General features: G+C 43.6%; 1 protein-coding gene across 4 annotated transcripts in view; it reads left to right on the top strand.

Annotated features, from left to right (window-relative positions):
- The window catches only part of SERPING1 (serpin family G member 1), a 33725-nt gene extending 22851 nt beyond the window's left edge, over positions 1-10874 (top strand). For 3 of the 4 annotated variants that reach the window (XM_070727255.1, XM_070727248.1, XM_070727269.1), the window contains 3 exons: positions 4298-4440; positions 6927-7146; positions 10133-10874. In XM_070727255.1, the coding sequence (XP_070583356.1) occupies positions 4298-4440; positions 6927-7146; positions 10133-10383 (614 nt within the window). In that variant the 3' untranslated portion in view covers positions 10384-10874. The remainder of the gene's footprint in view (positions 1-4297; positions 4441-6926; positions 7147-10132) is intronic. The other variant, XR_011556814.1, reaches the window with a different exon arrangement.
- Positions 10875-18034: the final 7160 nt, after the last annotated feature.

Here is an 18034-nt window from a genome sequence, read left to right as displayed (position 1 = left end):
ACAATCTTTCATTCAGTATTCCATAGAAAACTACTCCTGGTGGCTAATGTATAATTGAGGTGACACTAAGGATTTCCTATGCATACTGAAATTCTAAGTTACATCATGCAACATTCATGACAGTATGGGCAAATATCTGTCATGCTTATCTGTGTCCAGTCCAATCCAAGGACAAATCAAGTAAGATCTGTCTAGTAAATCATTTGATTTACCAGACAAATTGTTCCCAAACCCTTTCATAATGCAGTCATCTGTCATTTTGAGATCATTCTTAAAATTGATTCATGCTGCACCTCCTCAGAATGATGAGATTAGGGACTGTCTTTTTATTTATTGAATGAATTTGTGTGGCTGCCCAACATATACATGGGTCAGTGGTTAGTCAGTGGTTCTCAACCTTTCTAATGCCACAACCCCTTAATACAGTTCCTCATGTTGTGGTGACTCCCAATCATAAGTCTCCCAACAGAGCTTTAAGCTGATTGGCAGGAAGATCAGAGGGACACCCCCACTGTAAACACCTGATTGGTCGGATTGTAAAAATATGTTCCAAGGTATCAGAATAGAAGCTTTAGTTCCTAACAGCATGGGAAATTTGTCTTTTCCCATGGTCTTAGGAGACCCCTGTGAAATAGTCGTTCGACCCCCAAGGGGATCCCAACCCTCAGGTTGAGAACCACTGTTCTAGGTGGATTAAAAAATTAAAAATCCTCAATACAGAAACCCATAAGCTCACTCCACCCTCTGCTGATGTGGTTCCACATAACATGGAATTTTATTCAAATTGTTGATTATTCTGTAGAAGAGGAAATGGAAAGAGATTATTATGTTTCATCCCTCTAACAGTGAAACACCAAGGGATGCCTACTTTCCACAGCAGGTGAAGGAAAGTAACAATTTCATTTAAATATTTGCATCTATATTTTTGGATACACCCCCCTCCCCCCTCACTTTAAATGTTAAAAAAGTTAAAACAAATGAAAAGTGTAGTGACAAATTGCTTTGGGGTTTTTTTTTAAGCAGCCCAGATGACCAACAAGTTATCAAGAACTGAGCTCATTTGCAGAACCTTTTTAAAACTTTATTTCAATATTATGTGTTTATATAAACTTCACCTAATTTCAGTTTATTCACTACTTTAAACATTATGAGTTGAAAGGTAGGCTTGCCCACAAATTTAAGTTGTTTGCCCTGCTTTCAGGTCAGTTTTTACTAATAATTAGCGCATCTATCTAACCCTTGAAACTCATCCAGCACAATTTTCATTGGCTAGATTTAAGCATCAGTTGATGTGCTTACTTTGCTTTAGGGTTCAAGATATGTGAACGCACTCATTGTAGAATATGTAGTAGATACATGTAAATTTGTCTTTTCCCATGGTCTTAGACGACCCCTGTGAAACGATTGTTCGACCCCCAAGGGGATCCCAACCCCCAGGTTGTGAACCACTGTTCTAGGTGGATTACAAAATTAAAAATCCTCAATACAAAACCCCATAAGTTCACTCCACCCCTTCTTGATGTGGTTCCATGTAAATATCTACTGAACAAAGTATCTTTGTTCAACACACCATTGTAAAAAAAAAAACCCAAACCCTTGGGTCTGCATCATGTATGAACCCAGCTGGAAAAAGAAAATGCATATTCCAAGCCTGTCAGTTTATACTTTAAAAAAATGACTTCTTTACAGCATTATACAAATAATGGTGTGAATTGTTTCCCAATTTGTTCCATCTTGGAGCAGCTAAGCTTTGGATGAAACTAGCATATTTATTTTATATATTTATTTTGACATTCATATGTTCGTTCATGCAAACTAGTTTTCAATACTACGAAATGTATACATTTATACACACACTCCCTCTCCCTCTCATACACACACACAAACCTATACTTAAACTAACATATCGCTAATTAATAAAACCTGTTAGCAAAATTTCAAAGCAAACAAGGGGAAATATTTCTTCATTATGCGACGTACAATGTTCCCTCGATTTTCGTGGGTTCGAACTTCGCGAATAGCCTATACCACGGTTTTTCAAAAAATATTAATTAAAAAATACTTTGCGGGGGGGGTTATATCACAGTTTTTCCCGCCCGATGACATCATACGTCATTGCCAAATTAATAATTTTTGCAAATAAATAAAAAAAATAATTATTGGTAATAAATAATTATGTTTATAAATATCAGGATCACTAAGTGTCTTATTCAATGGTGAGTACCAGTAACAATGTTGAGTAAAGGGTTGTTAAGGCAGCGTTTCCCAACCGGTGTGCCGCGGCACACTGGTGTGCCGCGAGACATGGCCAGGTGTGCCGCCAACCTCCAGCTGGGCGGGGCGCTGCTGGTACTTCCGTCCTGGGGCTCCCGCTCGCAGCTGTCCCCCGGCTCCTGCTCGATGCCGCGGTTTTCGGCACTCTCCTGCTGGGCCCCAAAGAAGGAAGGCAGGAAGAAGGAGAGCTCCATTCTTCGCGCCTTTTCCCCGCCTTCCTTCTTTGGGACCCAGCAGGAGAGCGCCGAAAACCGCGGCATCGAGCAGGAGCCGGTTGACAGCTGCGAGCGGGAGCCTCAAGACGGAAGTACCGGCAGCGCCCCGCCCAGCTGGAGCTTCTCTGGCGTCGACGGCAAGTGTCCTTTGTGGCCCGGCGGGAGGGCACTGGCGATGGGAGCGGGGGGGCGGCCGCAGCAGCTGCAGGCAGTCGCGGGGAGATGGCGGCGGCGAGAGGGAGCGCTCTCTCTCTCTCTCTCAGCTGACTGCAAGCGGGAGCCCTGACGGTGGCGGTTGGACATGCTGCTAGACGTCGTACATGCTGGCATTGCGGGCCTGGCATATACGGTGGCCAGCAGCACGTCCAGCTGCCGCCATCAGGGCTCCCTCTTGCAGTCAGCTGAGAGAGAGAGAGAGAAAGAAAGAGAGACATATAAGAGAGGCAGAGAGAGAGAGAAAGAGAGACATAGCAAGAGAGGCAGAGAAAGAGAGACAGAGCAAGAAAGAGAGGCAGAGAAAGAGAGAGAAAGAAAGAGAGAGAGAAAGAGAGACATAGCAAGAGAGGCAGAGAGAGAGAGAGAAAGAGAGACATAGCAAGAGAGGCAGAGAAAGAGAGACAGAGCAAGAAAGAGAGGCAGAGAAAGAGAGACAGAGCAAGAAAGAGAGGCAGAGAAAGAGAGAGAGAGAAAGAGAGAGAGAAAGAGAGACATAGCAAGAGAGGCAGAGAGAGAGAAAGAGAGACATAGCAAGAGAGGCAGAGAAAGAGAGACAGAGCAAGAAAGAGAGGCAGAGAAAGAGAGACAGAGCAAGAAAGAGAGACATAGCAAGAGAGGCAGAGAGAGAGAAAAAGAAAGAGAGACATAGCAAGAGAAAAAGAGAGACTTAGCAAGAGAGGCACAGAGAGAGAGAGAGAGAGAGAGAAAGAAAGAGAGACATAGCAAGAGAGACAGAGAGAGAGAAAGAGAAAGAAAGAGAGATAGCAAGAGAGGCAAAGAGAAAGAAAGAGACATATAGCAAGACAGTGAAAGAGAGAGAGAGAGCAAGAGAGAGAAAAAAGCAAGAAAGAGATAGCAAGAGAGACAGAGAGAGAGAGAGAGCAAAGGAGAGAGAAAGACATAGAGGAAGGGAAGGAGGGAGAGAGAAAGAGAGCAAAAAAGAGAGGAAGAAAGAAAGAAAGAGGGATGGAGAGAGAGAAAGAAGGGAAGGAAGGAAAAGAGAGAAAGAGGGAGAAATAGAGCGAAAGGGAGGAAGAGAGAGGGTTTTTTTGTCCAAACTTTTCTTTAGCCCGCCCCCCCCGCCCCGCCCCCTTTCAGTGTTCCCCAGGATTTTGAAAATATGAATAATGTGCCGCGGCTCAAAAAAGGTTGGGAAACACTGTGTTAAGGGAATGGGAAATGGTAATTTAGGGGCTTAAAGTGTTAAGGGAAAGCTTGTGATACTGTCCATACCCAAAAATGGTGTATTTACTTCCGCATCTCTACTTTGCAGAAATTCGACTTTTGCGGGCAGTCTCGGAACACATCCCCCGCGAAAATCGAGGGAACACTGTATATGGTTTATAGACTCTGTTGCCAAACGTGTAGCCACAACCACAACACAGCTTGCTCAGAGTCTTTTTAGAAGTGACTGAATGGCAGCTAAAATGTCTGCATAGTAGACTGTGTTAAGTTTTAGAGAGACTCAGCAGTGCTCTTCCTATTTTCTTCTAGTGTGTGTGTGTGCATACCCAGAAACATACACACACACATACATACAGTACATACATACATACGTTCCCTCTTATGCAAGTTTTTTTAAAACTTTTCAGCCAAATGGAAAACTGTATTTAGAAAAAAGAATACAGTCCTTGAAGAATTCTACCGCCCTGGTCTCCCTTCCATCAAGGTACCCATGATGACCAGTAAGAAATATCCAGTGGCTTCCTACTTTGACTACAATTTGCAGGCTAAGGTAATGTGCACATGACAGGGACAGCCTCTTTTAAATCGTTTTTAACTGATCCATGCTTTCGATGAAGTATTAGCAATAGCAATAGCGTTTCGACTTATGTACCGCTTCATAGTGCTTTTACAGCCCTCTTTCAGTGGTTTACAGAATCAGCCTATTGCCCCCCAACAATCTGGGTCCTCATATTACCCACCTCGGAAGGATGGAAGGCTGAGTCAACCTTGAGCCTACTGAGATTCAAACTGCTGGCAGCCGGTGATCAGCAGAAGTAGCTTGCAGTACTGCACCTATAACCACTGCACTACCAAGACTCTATTCACATTCCACGAGTTCTTCTACAGATAAGTTGTAACAAGGACCTGGGAAGTTAAGATTTTTCTATCACGACTTCTCTGGAATCCCTGGCTGGTCCCAACCTGCTGACATTTTGTAAAGCTTTTAAAAAGTGGCTATTATCCCAATTAACTGGGGAGTTAATTGGTTCTGGGAAATTGATGTGTCATCTGCTGGATGTTTTATGTGGTTCTCTGTTGCCATTAGGTATATATATTGTTCAGTTACATTTGAAATTTTAATACATTTTCACTGCTTAGAAATATAAAACAAAAAATAAAAAGTAAGCGTGGGGACAACAAAAGCAATACATTTAAATGCAAACCCCTGACTGCCAGGGGTTTGATCCTTTACCAGCTCAAGGTTGACTCAACCCTCCATCCTTCCAAGGTCAGTAAAATAAGGACTCAGATTGTTGAGAAATCCAGATATGCTGACTCCAGCAATAGATAAGGGTTATATTGTCTATTGTTAATGTAAAAGCAGGAGATCTTTCTTTTTCAGCATTTTAAAAGCCCGAATAAAAAATGCTGCAGCAAAGGGTTGCAGACCCTTCTTGTACCACTAGAAAAAAAAACCCATAAAGATAAAAGGTAGAATTAATCCAGAACTTTCAAAAAATAGAATAGAATAGAATAGAATTCTTTATTGGCCAAGTGTGATTGGACAAACAAGGAATTTGTCTTTGGTGCATATGCTCTCATGTTACATAAAAAATTACCACTAGTAAAAAAAAAATCAATAAACATAAAAGGTAGAATTAATCCAGAACTTTCAAACAACAGAATAGAATAGAATAGAATAGAATAGAATAGAATTCTTTATTGGCCAGGTGTGATTGGACAAACAAGGAATTTGTCTTTGGTGCATATGCTCTCATGTTACATAAAAGAAAAGATACATTTGTCAAGAATCATGAGGAACAACACAATGATTGTCACAGGGTATAGTCTATTGACCATGCCATTCAGATAGATGGATGGCTGAATAGACAGATAAACATACAACTAGATAATCACATCTTCTCACTCCTCTGCATTAGCCAGAACTTGGTTCATTTTACTGGGAATGAGATGGGCAGTCAAAAGCCACCTTATTTTTGAACCTTTATTTGTCATCTTTGGAATCACTCTAATCATGGCTGCTAAAATTGGTAATGAGTGCAATCATAAAACTATAGTATACTGAATTAATTTCTAGTCATGTTATTTGCCCATTTCATCACATCAGGAAGGCACCAGATAAGGGGAAGGCTGTCTCCGAAATCATAAGAGATCACCTTCCACTGTTTTCCCACCAGGTTAACCAAGTTGTGACTGCCCATTTACTCAATGCAAGATTCCCGCTGCTGAACTGGCAATATATTTAAACTCTTATTCAATACAGTTCTCTGTAAAGAAGCATTATTTGTGTTTGTTCCAGTCTTTGAGCCCACAAAGCCCCTTGTCATTCTCCAAATGGCATAGACCAGGGGTCTCCAACGTTGGCAACTTTAAGACTTGTGGACTTCAATGCCCAGAATTCCTAAGCTGGCTGAGGGATTCTGGGAATTGAAGTCCACAAGTCTTAAAGTTGCCAACGTTGGAGACCTCTGGCATAGACAACAGGAGCCATGGAGAACAGCAATTACAATGTAAGGCATTAAAGTGAAAAGAAAGGAAAATGAATGCTTTTCTAAGTCAAAGAGAATGAAATTTGGGAGACAGACTCAAACAGGGGTGCCAAATTCAAGGCCTGGGGACTGGATCCAGCCCATTGGGTGCTTAGATCTGGCCCGCAGGCCCGCCCTGGAACAGTGAAGGACTGGCCCACAGTGCCTCTGCCAGTGAAAACACAGCTCAGAAGGGCCACACACGTCTCTCCCAGTCTCCGTTTTCAGCTGTGACTGCCTCCTGCAGCCCTTTGCCAGTGAAAACAGAGCTCAAGATATCTGCACAGCCCTTCTGGGCTCCATTTTCACTGGCAGAGAGTTGTAGGAGGCCACTTGGACCACCGAAAATGGAGCCTCAATGAGTGACGTCAAGCTGGCTGTGACCACTCTGCCCATGCTCTCCCCCTGCATGTCCCCGAGGTCAAACACAACCCTGATACAGCCCTCGATGTAATCGAGTTTGACACCGTCTGGACTAGTGGCTGATGGATATTTGTTTTGCCAGGTTGGCCGTTTTCAGCTGCATAACAATTTGAGTTTGGTGATCCTCATCCCTCACTCCCAGTTCTCAAACCTCTCTGTGATAGAGGAACATCTCACTGCGACAGCCGTCATGTCCGCTCTGAACAGGGTGGAGGCCATGCCTTTGAAGTCCACGATAGTAACTCTACCAAAATTTAAACTGGAATCATCTCAGGATCTTGCGGCAATCATTGGAGAAATGGGTAAGGAAAAATTAAGAAATTAAATCAGTGGGAACATTAGAGGTGAGGAGAATATATTTGCTTCTTTCAAGTCAGTCGGCTCAGTCAATGGTGAGGGGAGGAAAAAGCACTCTCGGTGCCAATCCTATTGAATTCACTTCAGTGTTACAGCTTTATTTTGAGAAGAAATAGCCGTCATCTCTTTTTGTCTTTTGGCATCATCCAAAACAGATATTCCCAATAAGCATACTTGGCACTGGCGTTGCTCAAAACCTACTGGAAATAAATCATTTTGTTCTCTCTTTCTCATATTTCCTTCTTTCTTGAAAAAGTCAAACTAATTAGGGCTCACATCTCATATCTGCTTCCAGGATTATAGGTAGTCCCAGTAGTGGATTCCACTTACCTTTGCTACCAGTTCGGGAATGGGAGGTGGGTGGAGCCTCCCGCTGTTGCCGCTAACAGTTTGCCCAAACCGATGTGAACTGGTAGCAACCCACCACTGGGTAGTCCTCAATTTATGACCACATTTGTGGGTAGATTTTCTCTAGCTAAGCAAAACAGATGTTAAGTGAGTCACACCTGATTTTATGATAGTTTTTGCCCTGATTGTTAAGCAAATCCATATTGTTAGTAATTGAATCACAAACCCAGCTTCCCCATTGACTTTTCTTGTTGGAAACCAGTTGGGAAGTTTGCAAATAGTGATCACACAACCCTGGGATACTGCAACCATTGTAAATACATTCCGGTTATCAAACACCCAAATTTTGATTATATGGTCATGGAGATGCTACGGTGGTCGTGAGTGTGAGCACTGGTCATAAATCACATTTTTCAGTGCTATTGCAAACTTCAAATGGTCCAGTAAATAAATGGTTGTAACGTGAGGACTTCCTGTAACTTTGAAAGACTTAATGAACTCAATCTGTATAGTCTGGAGGACAGAAGGGAAAGGGGGAACATGATCGAAACATTTAAATATGTTAAAGCAGTGGTTCTCAACCTTTCCAATGCCACAACCCCTTAATACAGTTCCTCATTTTGTGGTGACCCCCAACTATAAGTTTAGCGCCAATTCTTCCAACAGATCTTTAAGCTGATTGGCAAGAGGTCAGAGGGACACCCCCCTGTAAATGCCTGATTGGTTGGATTGTAAATATATGTTCCGAGATGCAAGAATAGAAGCTTTAGTTGCTAACACCATTGGAAATTTGTCTTTTCCCATGGTCTTAGGCGACCCCTGTGAAATGGTCGTTCGACCCCCAAGGTTGAGAACCACTGTGTTAAAAGGTTAAATAAGGTTCAGGAGGGAAGTGTTTTCAATAGGAAAGTGAACACAAGAACCTAGGGGGCACAATCTAAGATTAGCCGCCCCGAGTCTACGGAAAGGGGCGGCATACAAATCTACTAAATAAATAAATAAATAAATAAGTTGGGGGAAAGATTAGAAGTAATGTGAGAAAATATTATTTTACTGAAAGAGTAGTAGATGCTTGGAACAAACCTCCAGCAGACGTGGTTGGTAAATCCACAGTAACCGAATTTAAACATGCCTGGGTTAAACATATATCCATCCTAAGATAAAATACAAGAAATAGTATAAGGGCAGACTAGATGGACCGTGAGGTCTTTTTCTGCCATCAATCTTCTATGTTTCTATGAGGAAATAGAAAAAACTCCATTCCCTCTGGCTCTGTTTTCAGTGCAGTCCTCTTGAATAATAAAAAATTATTAGAGTTGGGGAAAGGAAAACGCTTTTGAGATTTTTTGGGTTGTTTTAATTTTAGCCTCCCTTATGAGAGGATACTTGGAAAAATGGTTGTAAGAGAAAAAGAAGAAGAAAATACAAAATAGATATCACATGCATAAACATTAGGTAATAGATGTTGACTGAATGTAGCATTTAAACATGCCTGGGATAAACATATATCCATCCTAAGATAAAATACAAGAAATAGTATAAGGGCAGACTAGATGGACCGTGAGGTCTTTTTCTGCCGTCAATCTTCTATGGTTCTATGAGGAAATAGAAAAAACTCCATTCCCTCTGGCTCTGTTTTCAGTGCAGTCCTCTTGAATAATAGAAAATTATTAGAGTTGGGGAAAGGAAAACGCTTTTGAGATTTTTTGGGTTGTTTTAATTTTAGCCTCCCTTATGAGAGGATACTTGGAAAAATGGTTGTAAGAGAAAAAGAAGAAGAAAATACAAAATAGATATCACATGCATAAACATTAGGTAATAGATGTTGACTGAATGTAGCAGATGTTGTGTCCAGAGGACGGTTAGGAAATGTGGCCCGCCCCTTACCCTTGGGCAGGAAAATACAGGGTTTGGATTGGCTGGCTCAGCCTGGCAGCAAGGGATATAAATAGCTGCCAGGCACGGCCATGTTGGCAACTGTAAGACTTGTGGACTTCAACTCCCAGAATTCTCTAGCCAGCATAGTATTGAGCCTTTAATTAATGTTTAATTAAATAGGAATTGTTCTAACTGGGAGACATTGTAGAATGGGATTGACTTGCCAATATGTGTCGCAGAAAGACCTTTGTGTTATGTCCAGAGGACAGTTAGGCCTTGTACCCGCCCCATATTCTTTGGGCGGGAAAATACTACAAGGTGATTGGTTGGCTCAGCCTGGCAGCCCAGCATATATATAGCTGCCAGGCACGGCCATGTTGTCTTTTGCTTAGTTCTGTAACCGTTACTCGTTGATAATAAAGAACCGTTACTCACCACAAGAGTGCAGTCCTTCATTCCAGCAAGGATCTAACACTTTGCAATGAGGGAGGGCATTGTCAGTTTTTTAGAATAATGTTGTACAAATAAATGTCATAATCCTTCTTTGAATAATTCTGCGAAAGCAGCACACCTCAGCTATGCATAAGCAGGTAATGCGTAAATTACCTGAACATGGTGTTTGGCAGATTTAGATCTATTTTAGTTCTGTTTCTCTTTCAAATGTTGAGCCATTTCTTATGCCATCCCTTCAATGTTTCCTTTCAGATTTTGGGCTTTTCTATGATCCGGATTTGTGTGGCCTGACTCAGAATGGACCAGTAGCCGTGTCCAGTGCCAAGCACAAGGCAGTCCTACAAATCTCGGAGGAGGGAGTAGAAGGAGCTGCCGCAACAGTCATCGACCTAGCACGTACGGCCACAGTCTTTGAAGTGCAACAGCCGTTCATCTTTTTGTTTGTGAGGGATCACAAATTCCCAGTCTTCCTGGGACGTGTCACCAACCCACTGGAATCATAACTGTTCCATTCCCTCCCAACTTCTATTAGTGGGACAAAGCCAGAATGTAGATTGCTCTAGCTCAGTGTTTCCCAACCTTGGCAACTTGAAGATATTTGGACTTCAACTCCCAGAATTCCCCAGCCAGCGAATGCTGGCTGGGGAATTCTGGGAGTTGAAGTCCAGATATCTTCAAGTTGCCAAGGTTGGGAAACACTGCCCTAGCTAGCTCAACCTGAAAAATATAATCAAGAGGTTTGAGGAACTGTGATTCCACAGGGCACATTTATTTAGCCTCTTCCATTAAAGGTCCTTTTATATTTTCATTTTTATCTTTTTTAAAAAATATATATATATCTGTTTTGTATATTCTTTTGCATCTATGAGCCCAGGAGAAATCCATCTCATTTATGCCAGGCATGAAGTAAATGAGAGGCGCTCCACCAGCTCTGTATATTTGACCTCTTCTATCTTTTTTGGTCTTCTAAGAAATAAAGTATAATTGTATTGCCTCCTTGGACTCTTATTGCTGTGTCTCAGACTGAGATTTGCTGGGGAGAATTTGGGGTAAAGGATTTTTGTCAGTAGTAATTATCATATAGCAAGGTCTACCCATGATGACTTCAGAACCTTAAAACCAACTCTCAGTGTGCATGATTATATATGACACTGGCTAATTTGGAGATCTGAATCAGCCTTTTCCTTGCTCAACAATATCGGAATTTGAAATTGGAGCAAAGTTGAAATTTCATCTAAAACACTGTGGTTGGCAGATTGTGGATGTTTTATGCTCTCACTGGAGGGAACCCCTGTTTTGCCATTGCCTGCTAAGTCCTAACACTTCCAGAGGTGGGTTTCTCCCGATTCGGACTGGTTCAAATATGAAATATATGAATCTGGGCATGAGTGACCCAAACCCAAGAGCCACTCTATTTTGCCAGGGTTGAGTATGAAAGCCAATTCCTCCCCACCAAGACCCTTGGCCAACACTACCATCAACAGTCTGTTCTGTCGAGCTCTCTGGTAGAATCCTCCCAAAAATGCACAGATACAATTTCAGACACACACACGTTTGAAAATTCAAAACAATGTTCTTTATAATGAAAATTCACTTAAACCAAGCTCTCTTTTGGTATAGCAAAGAGCACTTGTCTCCAAACAAACTGGTAATTTGCACAAGTCCCTTATCAGTTCTGTGATGCTTAGCTTGCAGCTGTGAGGTAATTCACAGTCCTTCTTTTTTCACAAAGTGAAACACACTTTGCCCTGGTTTAGTTTCAAAACGGGAAAAATCAGCACACAAAAGGTCAAAGTCAGTAAAGCAGTCACGAAACACGATCAGATAATCCTCCACAATGGCCAAACCCACAGGCTGCTCTTTATAGCAGCCTCACAGGTGGCCTCATTTTCTTTGATAATAATCTCTCAGTTGTTGTTGCCTATGCATCGCTCTCCGCATGCGTGGCTGTATCATTAACTCTTGTTCTGAATCCAAGGAGGAGCTAGATAATTGATCTCCTTCTGAGCTGTCTGCCACACTCTTCTCCTCCCTGTCACTTATGTCTTCTTGGTAAGAGGAGCCTTCATCATCAGATTCCACCGGGGGAAAAAGAGGCCTGCAGCATGTGGATGTCTCCCCCACATCCACAGTCCTTGGGGCAGGAGCTGGGCCAGAGCTAACCACAACACAGTCCATCTAGGAGATGGACGATATCAACAGTTAACCCCACACAATGGTTTCATTATGTTTAAAAGGAGCAACAAAAGGCTCAAGCCTGGAGGCAACCCATGTTGCAGTAGCCTAGTCCTTGATCTTTTCAGAAAGTACCTAGGAGGAACAAGGAGAACCACCATCCCATTCTGAATCCCCACAGAACAATACTGGGACTTGGGGTAGTTGCTCTCACTCAGCCTAGCCTGCCTCACTGGTTGTTGTTGTGGGAAGATAGGATGAGGAAGAAGATCTGGGTATGTTAGCACCTTCAATTGTTTATAAAAATAAAGGTGGCAGATAAATAAATGAACGAATTTTTTTAAAGTCATTGCTCCAGGAGGGCCAGAATGGTTGAACCACACTCCCAACTCAAGATCATCCACAAATGCAACCAACACCATTCCAGGGCTGTGCCCCAACCTGAACCAAGCTTGAAAAGGATCCAGATAATCTATTTTATCCAGGGCCCTTTGTACCTCTGTGCCAATCGCACCCTCAATCATCTTCCCTAAAAAGGGAAGATTGGAGATTGGACAAAGCTGGTCTTATATTGTGTGGTCAAGGGATGACCTCTTGAGAAAGGGGTGCACCAATGGCCTCCTTCAGATCAGGCAGCACCACCCTCTTTGACAAAAAAACTACTTCATAATTTATTTATTGATTTGATTTGATTTGATTTGATTTGATTTGATTTGATTTGATTTGATTTGATTTGATTTGATTTGATTTGATTTGATTTGATTTGATTTGATTTGATTTGATTTGATTTGATTTGATTTGATTTGATTTGATTTGATTTGATTTGATTTGATTTGATTTGATTTGATTTGATTTGATTTGATTTGATTTGATTTGATTTGATTTGATTTGATTTGATTTGATTTGATTTGATTTGATTTGATTTGATTTGTATGCCGCCCCTCTCCGTAGACTCGGAGCAGCTAACAACAACAATAAAAAACAGCATGTAAATCCAATACTAAAACAACTAAAAAAACCTTATTGTAAAACTAATCATACATACAAACAAACATACCATGCATAAATTGTAAATGCCTAGGGGGAAAGAATATCTAAGTTCCCCCATGCCTGGTGGCAGAGGTGGGTTTTAAGGAGCTTACGAAAGGCAAGGAGGGTGGGGGCAATTCTAATCTCTGGGGGGAGTTGGTTCCAGAGGGTCAGGGCTACCACAGAGAAGGCTCTTCCCCTGGGCCCCGCCAAACAACATTGTTTAGTTGAAGGGACCCGGAGAAGGCCCACTCTGTGGGACCTAACTGGTCACTGGGATTTGTGCAGCAGAAGGCAGTCTCTGAGATAATCTGGTCCGGTGCCATGAAGGGCTTTATAGGTCATAACCAACACTTTGAATTGTGACCGGAAACTGATCGGCAACTAATGCAGACTGCGGAGTGTTGGTGTTATATGGGCATATTTGGGAAAGCCCATGATTGCTCTCGCAGCTGCATTCTGCATGATCTGAAGTTTCCGAACACTCTTCAAAGGTAGCCCCATGTAGAGAGCATTACAGTAGTCGAACCTCGAGGTGATGAGGGCATGAGTGACTGTGAGCAGTGACTCCTGGTCCAAATAGGGCCGCAACTGATGCACCAGGCGAACCTGGGCAAACACCCCCCTCGCCACAGCCGAAAGATATTTCTCTTCCCATAATAACTGCCCTTAACCTCTCATCACAGCAACATGGAGCGTGTGGGAGGGAGAGCAGAGGGCCAGAGAGTACTGCCATCTTTAAAATTGTCCTTATAGACCAGAGATGGGTGACTATTGTCCCTTTATGATCTGTGGACTTCAATTCCCAAAATTCCTGAAAGCTGATCCACAGGTCATAAAGGGGCCATTGTTGCCCACCTGTAGTTAAAGGCACAAAGTAAGAGAGAGGAGAATTGCTGCTTGAGTAACTGAGAAGACAAAGAGTTGATTGAACAATGAGTTTGCGCATTCTGATTGGTTTACTGGAGAGTGGAAACAGTGTTGGATAAAAGTGTTCCTAAACTAGTTATCACCCAAAAAAGTGGGAGGTGTGATTAAGCTGGGTTAAATTGTTTAGAGTTCAAACGGGCATTAGTATAGCTGAATGGTCTTCTAGGGAAATAATAATAATTTCTCCCATTTCAGTGAGTCACTGGGGCCTTGTTAGCAATGGACTGTTGATATAGTATTATTAATTAGCAACAATCAGAGAACAATGCTGCCCGAGACCTAGCTATAATCTTGGTTTCTTACGTTTTCAATGGCTTTTTTAAAGCATCCTTTTTATTTCTAAATAAATAAACTGTAAAGCCATTTGCGATCTTCCAACCCAAAAGCATTCGTTTTATTTTGAACACTGTCTAAGTTGGCTGATTTAAGTATTATCACTTATGCCAATGTAGCTTTCTTAAGATTTAGCAAGCATCATTTCCATAATCCTACTGAGAAAGAGCATTAGCTACGTTAAGTAGTGCTTGTCTGCCTGATATTTGTGGATGAATATGAGGATAACACAGCAGGATGAAGGTACCTGAATAAAGCGAATTCCTACTATTTTTTTTCTTATGGAAGGAGAGATGCAAGTTTCTGTGAACTATTCACACTATTATTTATTTATTTTATTTATTTATTGTTAGAGTTGAAATGGACCATGCAGGTCATCAAGTCCAACCCCCTGCCTGAGCAGGAATCCTTCCCTGGACCCAGCCGTACTTAATAACTATCGTCCAGTCTCCAACCTTCCCTTTATGGGGAAGGTTGTTGAGAAGGTGGTGGCGCTCCAGCTCCAACGGTCCTTGGAAGAAGCCGATTATCTAGGTCCCCAGCAGTCGGGTTTCAGGCCCGGTTATAGCACGGAAACTGCTTTGGTCGTATTGATGGATGATCTCTGGCGGGCCCGGGACAGGGGTTTATCCTCTGTCCTGGTACTTCTTGACCTCTCAACGGCTTTCGATACCATCGACCATGGTATCCTTCTGCACCGGCTAGAGGGGTTGGGGGTGGGAGGCACTGTTCTTCAGTGGTTCTCCTCCTACCTCTCCGGCCGGTCGCAGTCGGTGTTAGTGGGGGGTCAGAGGTCGACTCCGAGGTCTCTCCCTTGTGGGGTGCCTCAGGGGTCGGTCCTCTCCCTCCTGCTATTTAATATCTACATGAAACCGCTGGGTGAGATCATCCAAGGGCATGGGGTGAGGTATCATCAGTACGCTGATGATACTCAGCTTTACATCTCCACCCCATATCCAGTCAACAAAGCAGTGGAAGTGATGTGCCGGTGTCTGGAGGCTGTTGGGGCATGGATGGGTGTCAACAGACTCAAACTCAACCCGGATAAGACAGAGTGGCTGTGGATTTTGCCTCCCAAGGACAATTCCATCTGTCCGTCCATTACCCTGGAGGGGGAATTATTGACCCCCTCGGAGAGGGTCCGCAACTTGGGCGTCCTCCTCGATCCACAGCTTACATTAGAGAACCATCTTTCAGCTGTGGCGAGGGGGGCGTTTGCCCAGGTTCGCCTGGTGCACCAGTTGCGGCCCCATCTGGACCGGGACTCATTGCTCACAGTCACTCATGCCCTCATCACCTCGAGGTTCGACTACTGTAATGCTCTCTACATGGGGCTACCTTTGAAAAGTGTTCGGAAACTTCAGATCGTGCAGAATGCAGCTGTGAGAGCAGTCATGGGCTTACCTAGGTATACCCATGTTTCGCCATCACTCCGCAGTCTGCATTGGCTGCCGATCAATTTCTGGTCACAATTCAAAGTGTTGGTTATGACCTTTAAAGCCCTTCATGGCACTGGACCAGAATATCTCCGAGACCGCCTTCTGCCGCACGAATCCCAGCGACTGATTAGGTCCCACAGAGTGGGCCTTCTCCAGGTCCCGTCAACTAAACAATGTCGGTGGGCGGGCCCCAGGGGAAGAGCCTTCTCTGTGGCAGCCCCGACTCTCTGGAACCAACTCCCCCCAGAGATTAGAACTGCCCCTACTCTCCCTGCCTTCCGTAAACTCCTTAAAACCCACCTTTGCCGTCAGGCAAGGGGGAACTGAAACACCTCCCCCGGGCATGTACAATTTATGCATGGTATGTTTGTGTGTGTGTTTGTCAATAAATGGGGTTCTTTTTAAATCTTTTTAAATATTTTAAATTTATTTGGATTTGTCATGATTGCTGTATCTTGCTGTGAGCCGCCCCGAGTCTGCGGAGAGGGGTGGCATACAAATCTAAATAATAAATAAATATAATAATAATAAATAAATCCTAAATCACCCCAGCCAAGTGGCAGTCTAATCTCCTCTTGAAAGTGTCCAGAGTTGGGGAGTTCACAACCTCCTCAGGCAGGTTGTTCCAATGGTTGATCGCTCTGACCATCAGGAAGTTATTCCTTACTTCTAGGTTGAATCTCTCCTTGGTCAGCTTCCAGCCTTTGCTCCTCGTTCGGCCCTCTGGTGCTCTGGAGAATAGTGACCCCCTCCTCTCTGTGGCAACCCCTCATGTACCTGTATACAGCTATCATGTCCCCTCTGGCCCTCCTTTTCTCAAGGCTATCCATGCCCAGTTCCCGCAATCTCTCTTCGTAAGTCTTGGTTTCAAGTCCCCTAATCATTTTGGTTGCTCTTTTCTGCACCTTCTCCAGAGTTTCAATGTCTCTTTTGAAGTGTGGTGACCAGAACTGGATGCAGTACTTCAGATGTGGTCTGACCAGGGTGTAGTAGAGTGGTATTAATACTTCCCTGGTCTTGGAGTGTATCCCTCTGTTAATGCAGCTTAGGATGATGTTGGCTTTTTTGGCCGCTGCTGCACATTGCTGGCTCATGTTTAGTTGATTATCCACCAAGACTCCAAGATCTCTTTCGCAGTTACTGCTGCTAAGTGGGGTTTCTCCCAGGCTGTATGTGTGTCTAGGGTTTCTTTTACCAAGGTGAAGGACATTGCTCTTGTCGACGTTGAACATAATGTTGTTAGTGTGGGCCCATAGTGTTAATCTGTCTAGATCTTTCTGTTTTTTGAGTCTGTCCTCAAAATAGAGTCTTTCAAGACTTCCAAATAAATAGTTATTTCCCTATCAAACTATATGGTGAGGTAACAGGTGGGATCACTCATGGAATTACATGGAAGCAACCAGTAATGGGCAGCCAAAATTTTTACAGCTGCACTGCGGGCGTGGGTTATTTTGTGGGTGTGGCTTAATGGTCATGTGACTGGGAAGGAGTGGCTTGTCGGCCATGTGACCAGGTGGGAGTGGCTTGAACAATCATAATTGTTCAAGTGAACTGTTAAGTCCTTGACTTACAACCTTGTTTAGTTGTAATTGTCACTCACTGGGATGACAATTTGCTTCAGGTTTCCTGCACTTTCCTTTCTGGGTCACCCCCCCACCTCAGGCTGGATAGCTAGGCAAATGAGTGCTGCCAGAAGCATAAATGCTGCCAGCGCCGCTTCCACCCACGCCTTCTTCTTGCACCTCCGGCGGGAGGTGGTCGCGTGAGGCTGGAGGGGAGCCGGGCAGGAGAGAGGGAAGCTCGTCCGAGGCCAGGAAGGAGGAAAGAGGAAAAAAGCATGGAGCACAGAGGCAGCAGCAGCAGGGGAAAAAAGAAGAGCCGAGTCAAGACCAGTAATCCAGGAAGTGACAGCCACCAATAAGCTGGAGCTGTGCACGCATCTTCATTTCCGCCGGAGGAACTGCGTTCCACCCCGTCCTGCCTGCTGCCCACACTTGAAAGCAACTGATTAGACCACACAGAAATGTACAGACATTATTCTAGTCCAGCATGGGTTCCACAGGTGGCACACAGAGCCAAATCTGCTGGCACATGAACCGTTGCCTTAAGTCAGCTCCATCATGCATGTGTGTGCTGGCCAGCTGATTTTTGGCTTGCACAGAGGCTCTGGGAGGGTGTATTTGACTTCCAGAGAGTTTCTGGGGGGGAGGGTGTTTTTATCCTCCCCCTGCTCCAGGGAAGTCTTTGG

The sequence above is a fragment of the Erythrolamprus reginae genome, chromosome 1 (genome assembly GCF_031021105.1).
Source record: "Erythrolamprus reginae isolate rEryReg1 chromosome 1, rEryReg1.hap1, whole genome shotgun sequence".
NCBI lineage: Eukaryota > Metazoa > Chordata > Lepidosauria > Squamata > Dipsadidae > Erythrolamprus > Erythrolamprus reginae.
This window is presented reverse-complemented; position numbering and strand designations above follow the sequence as displayed.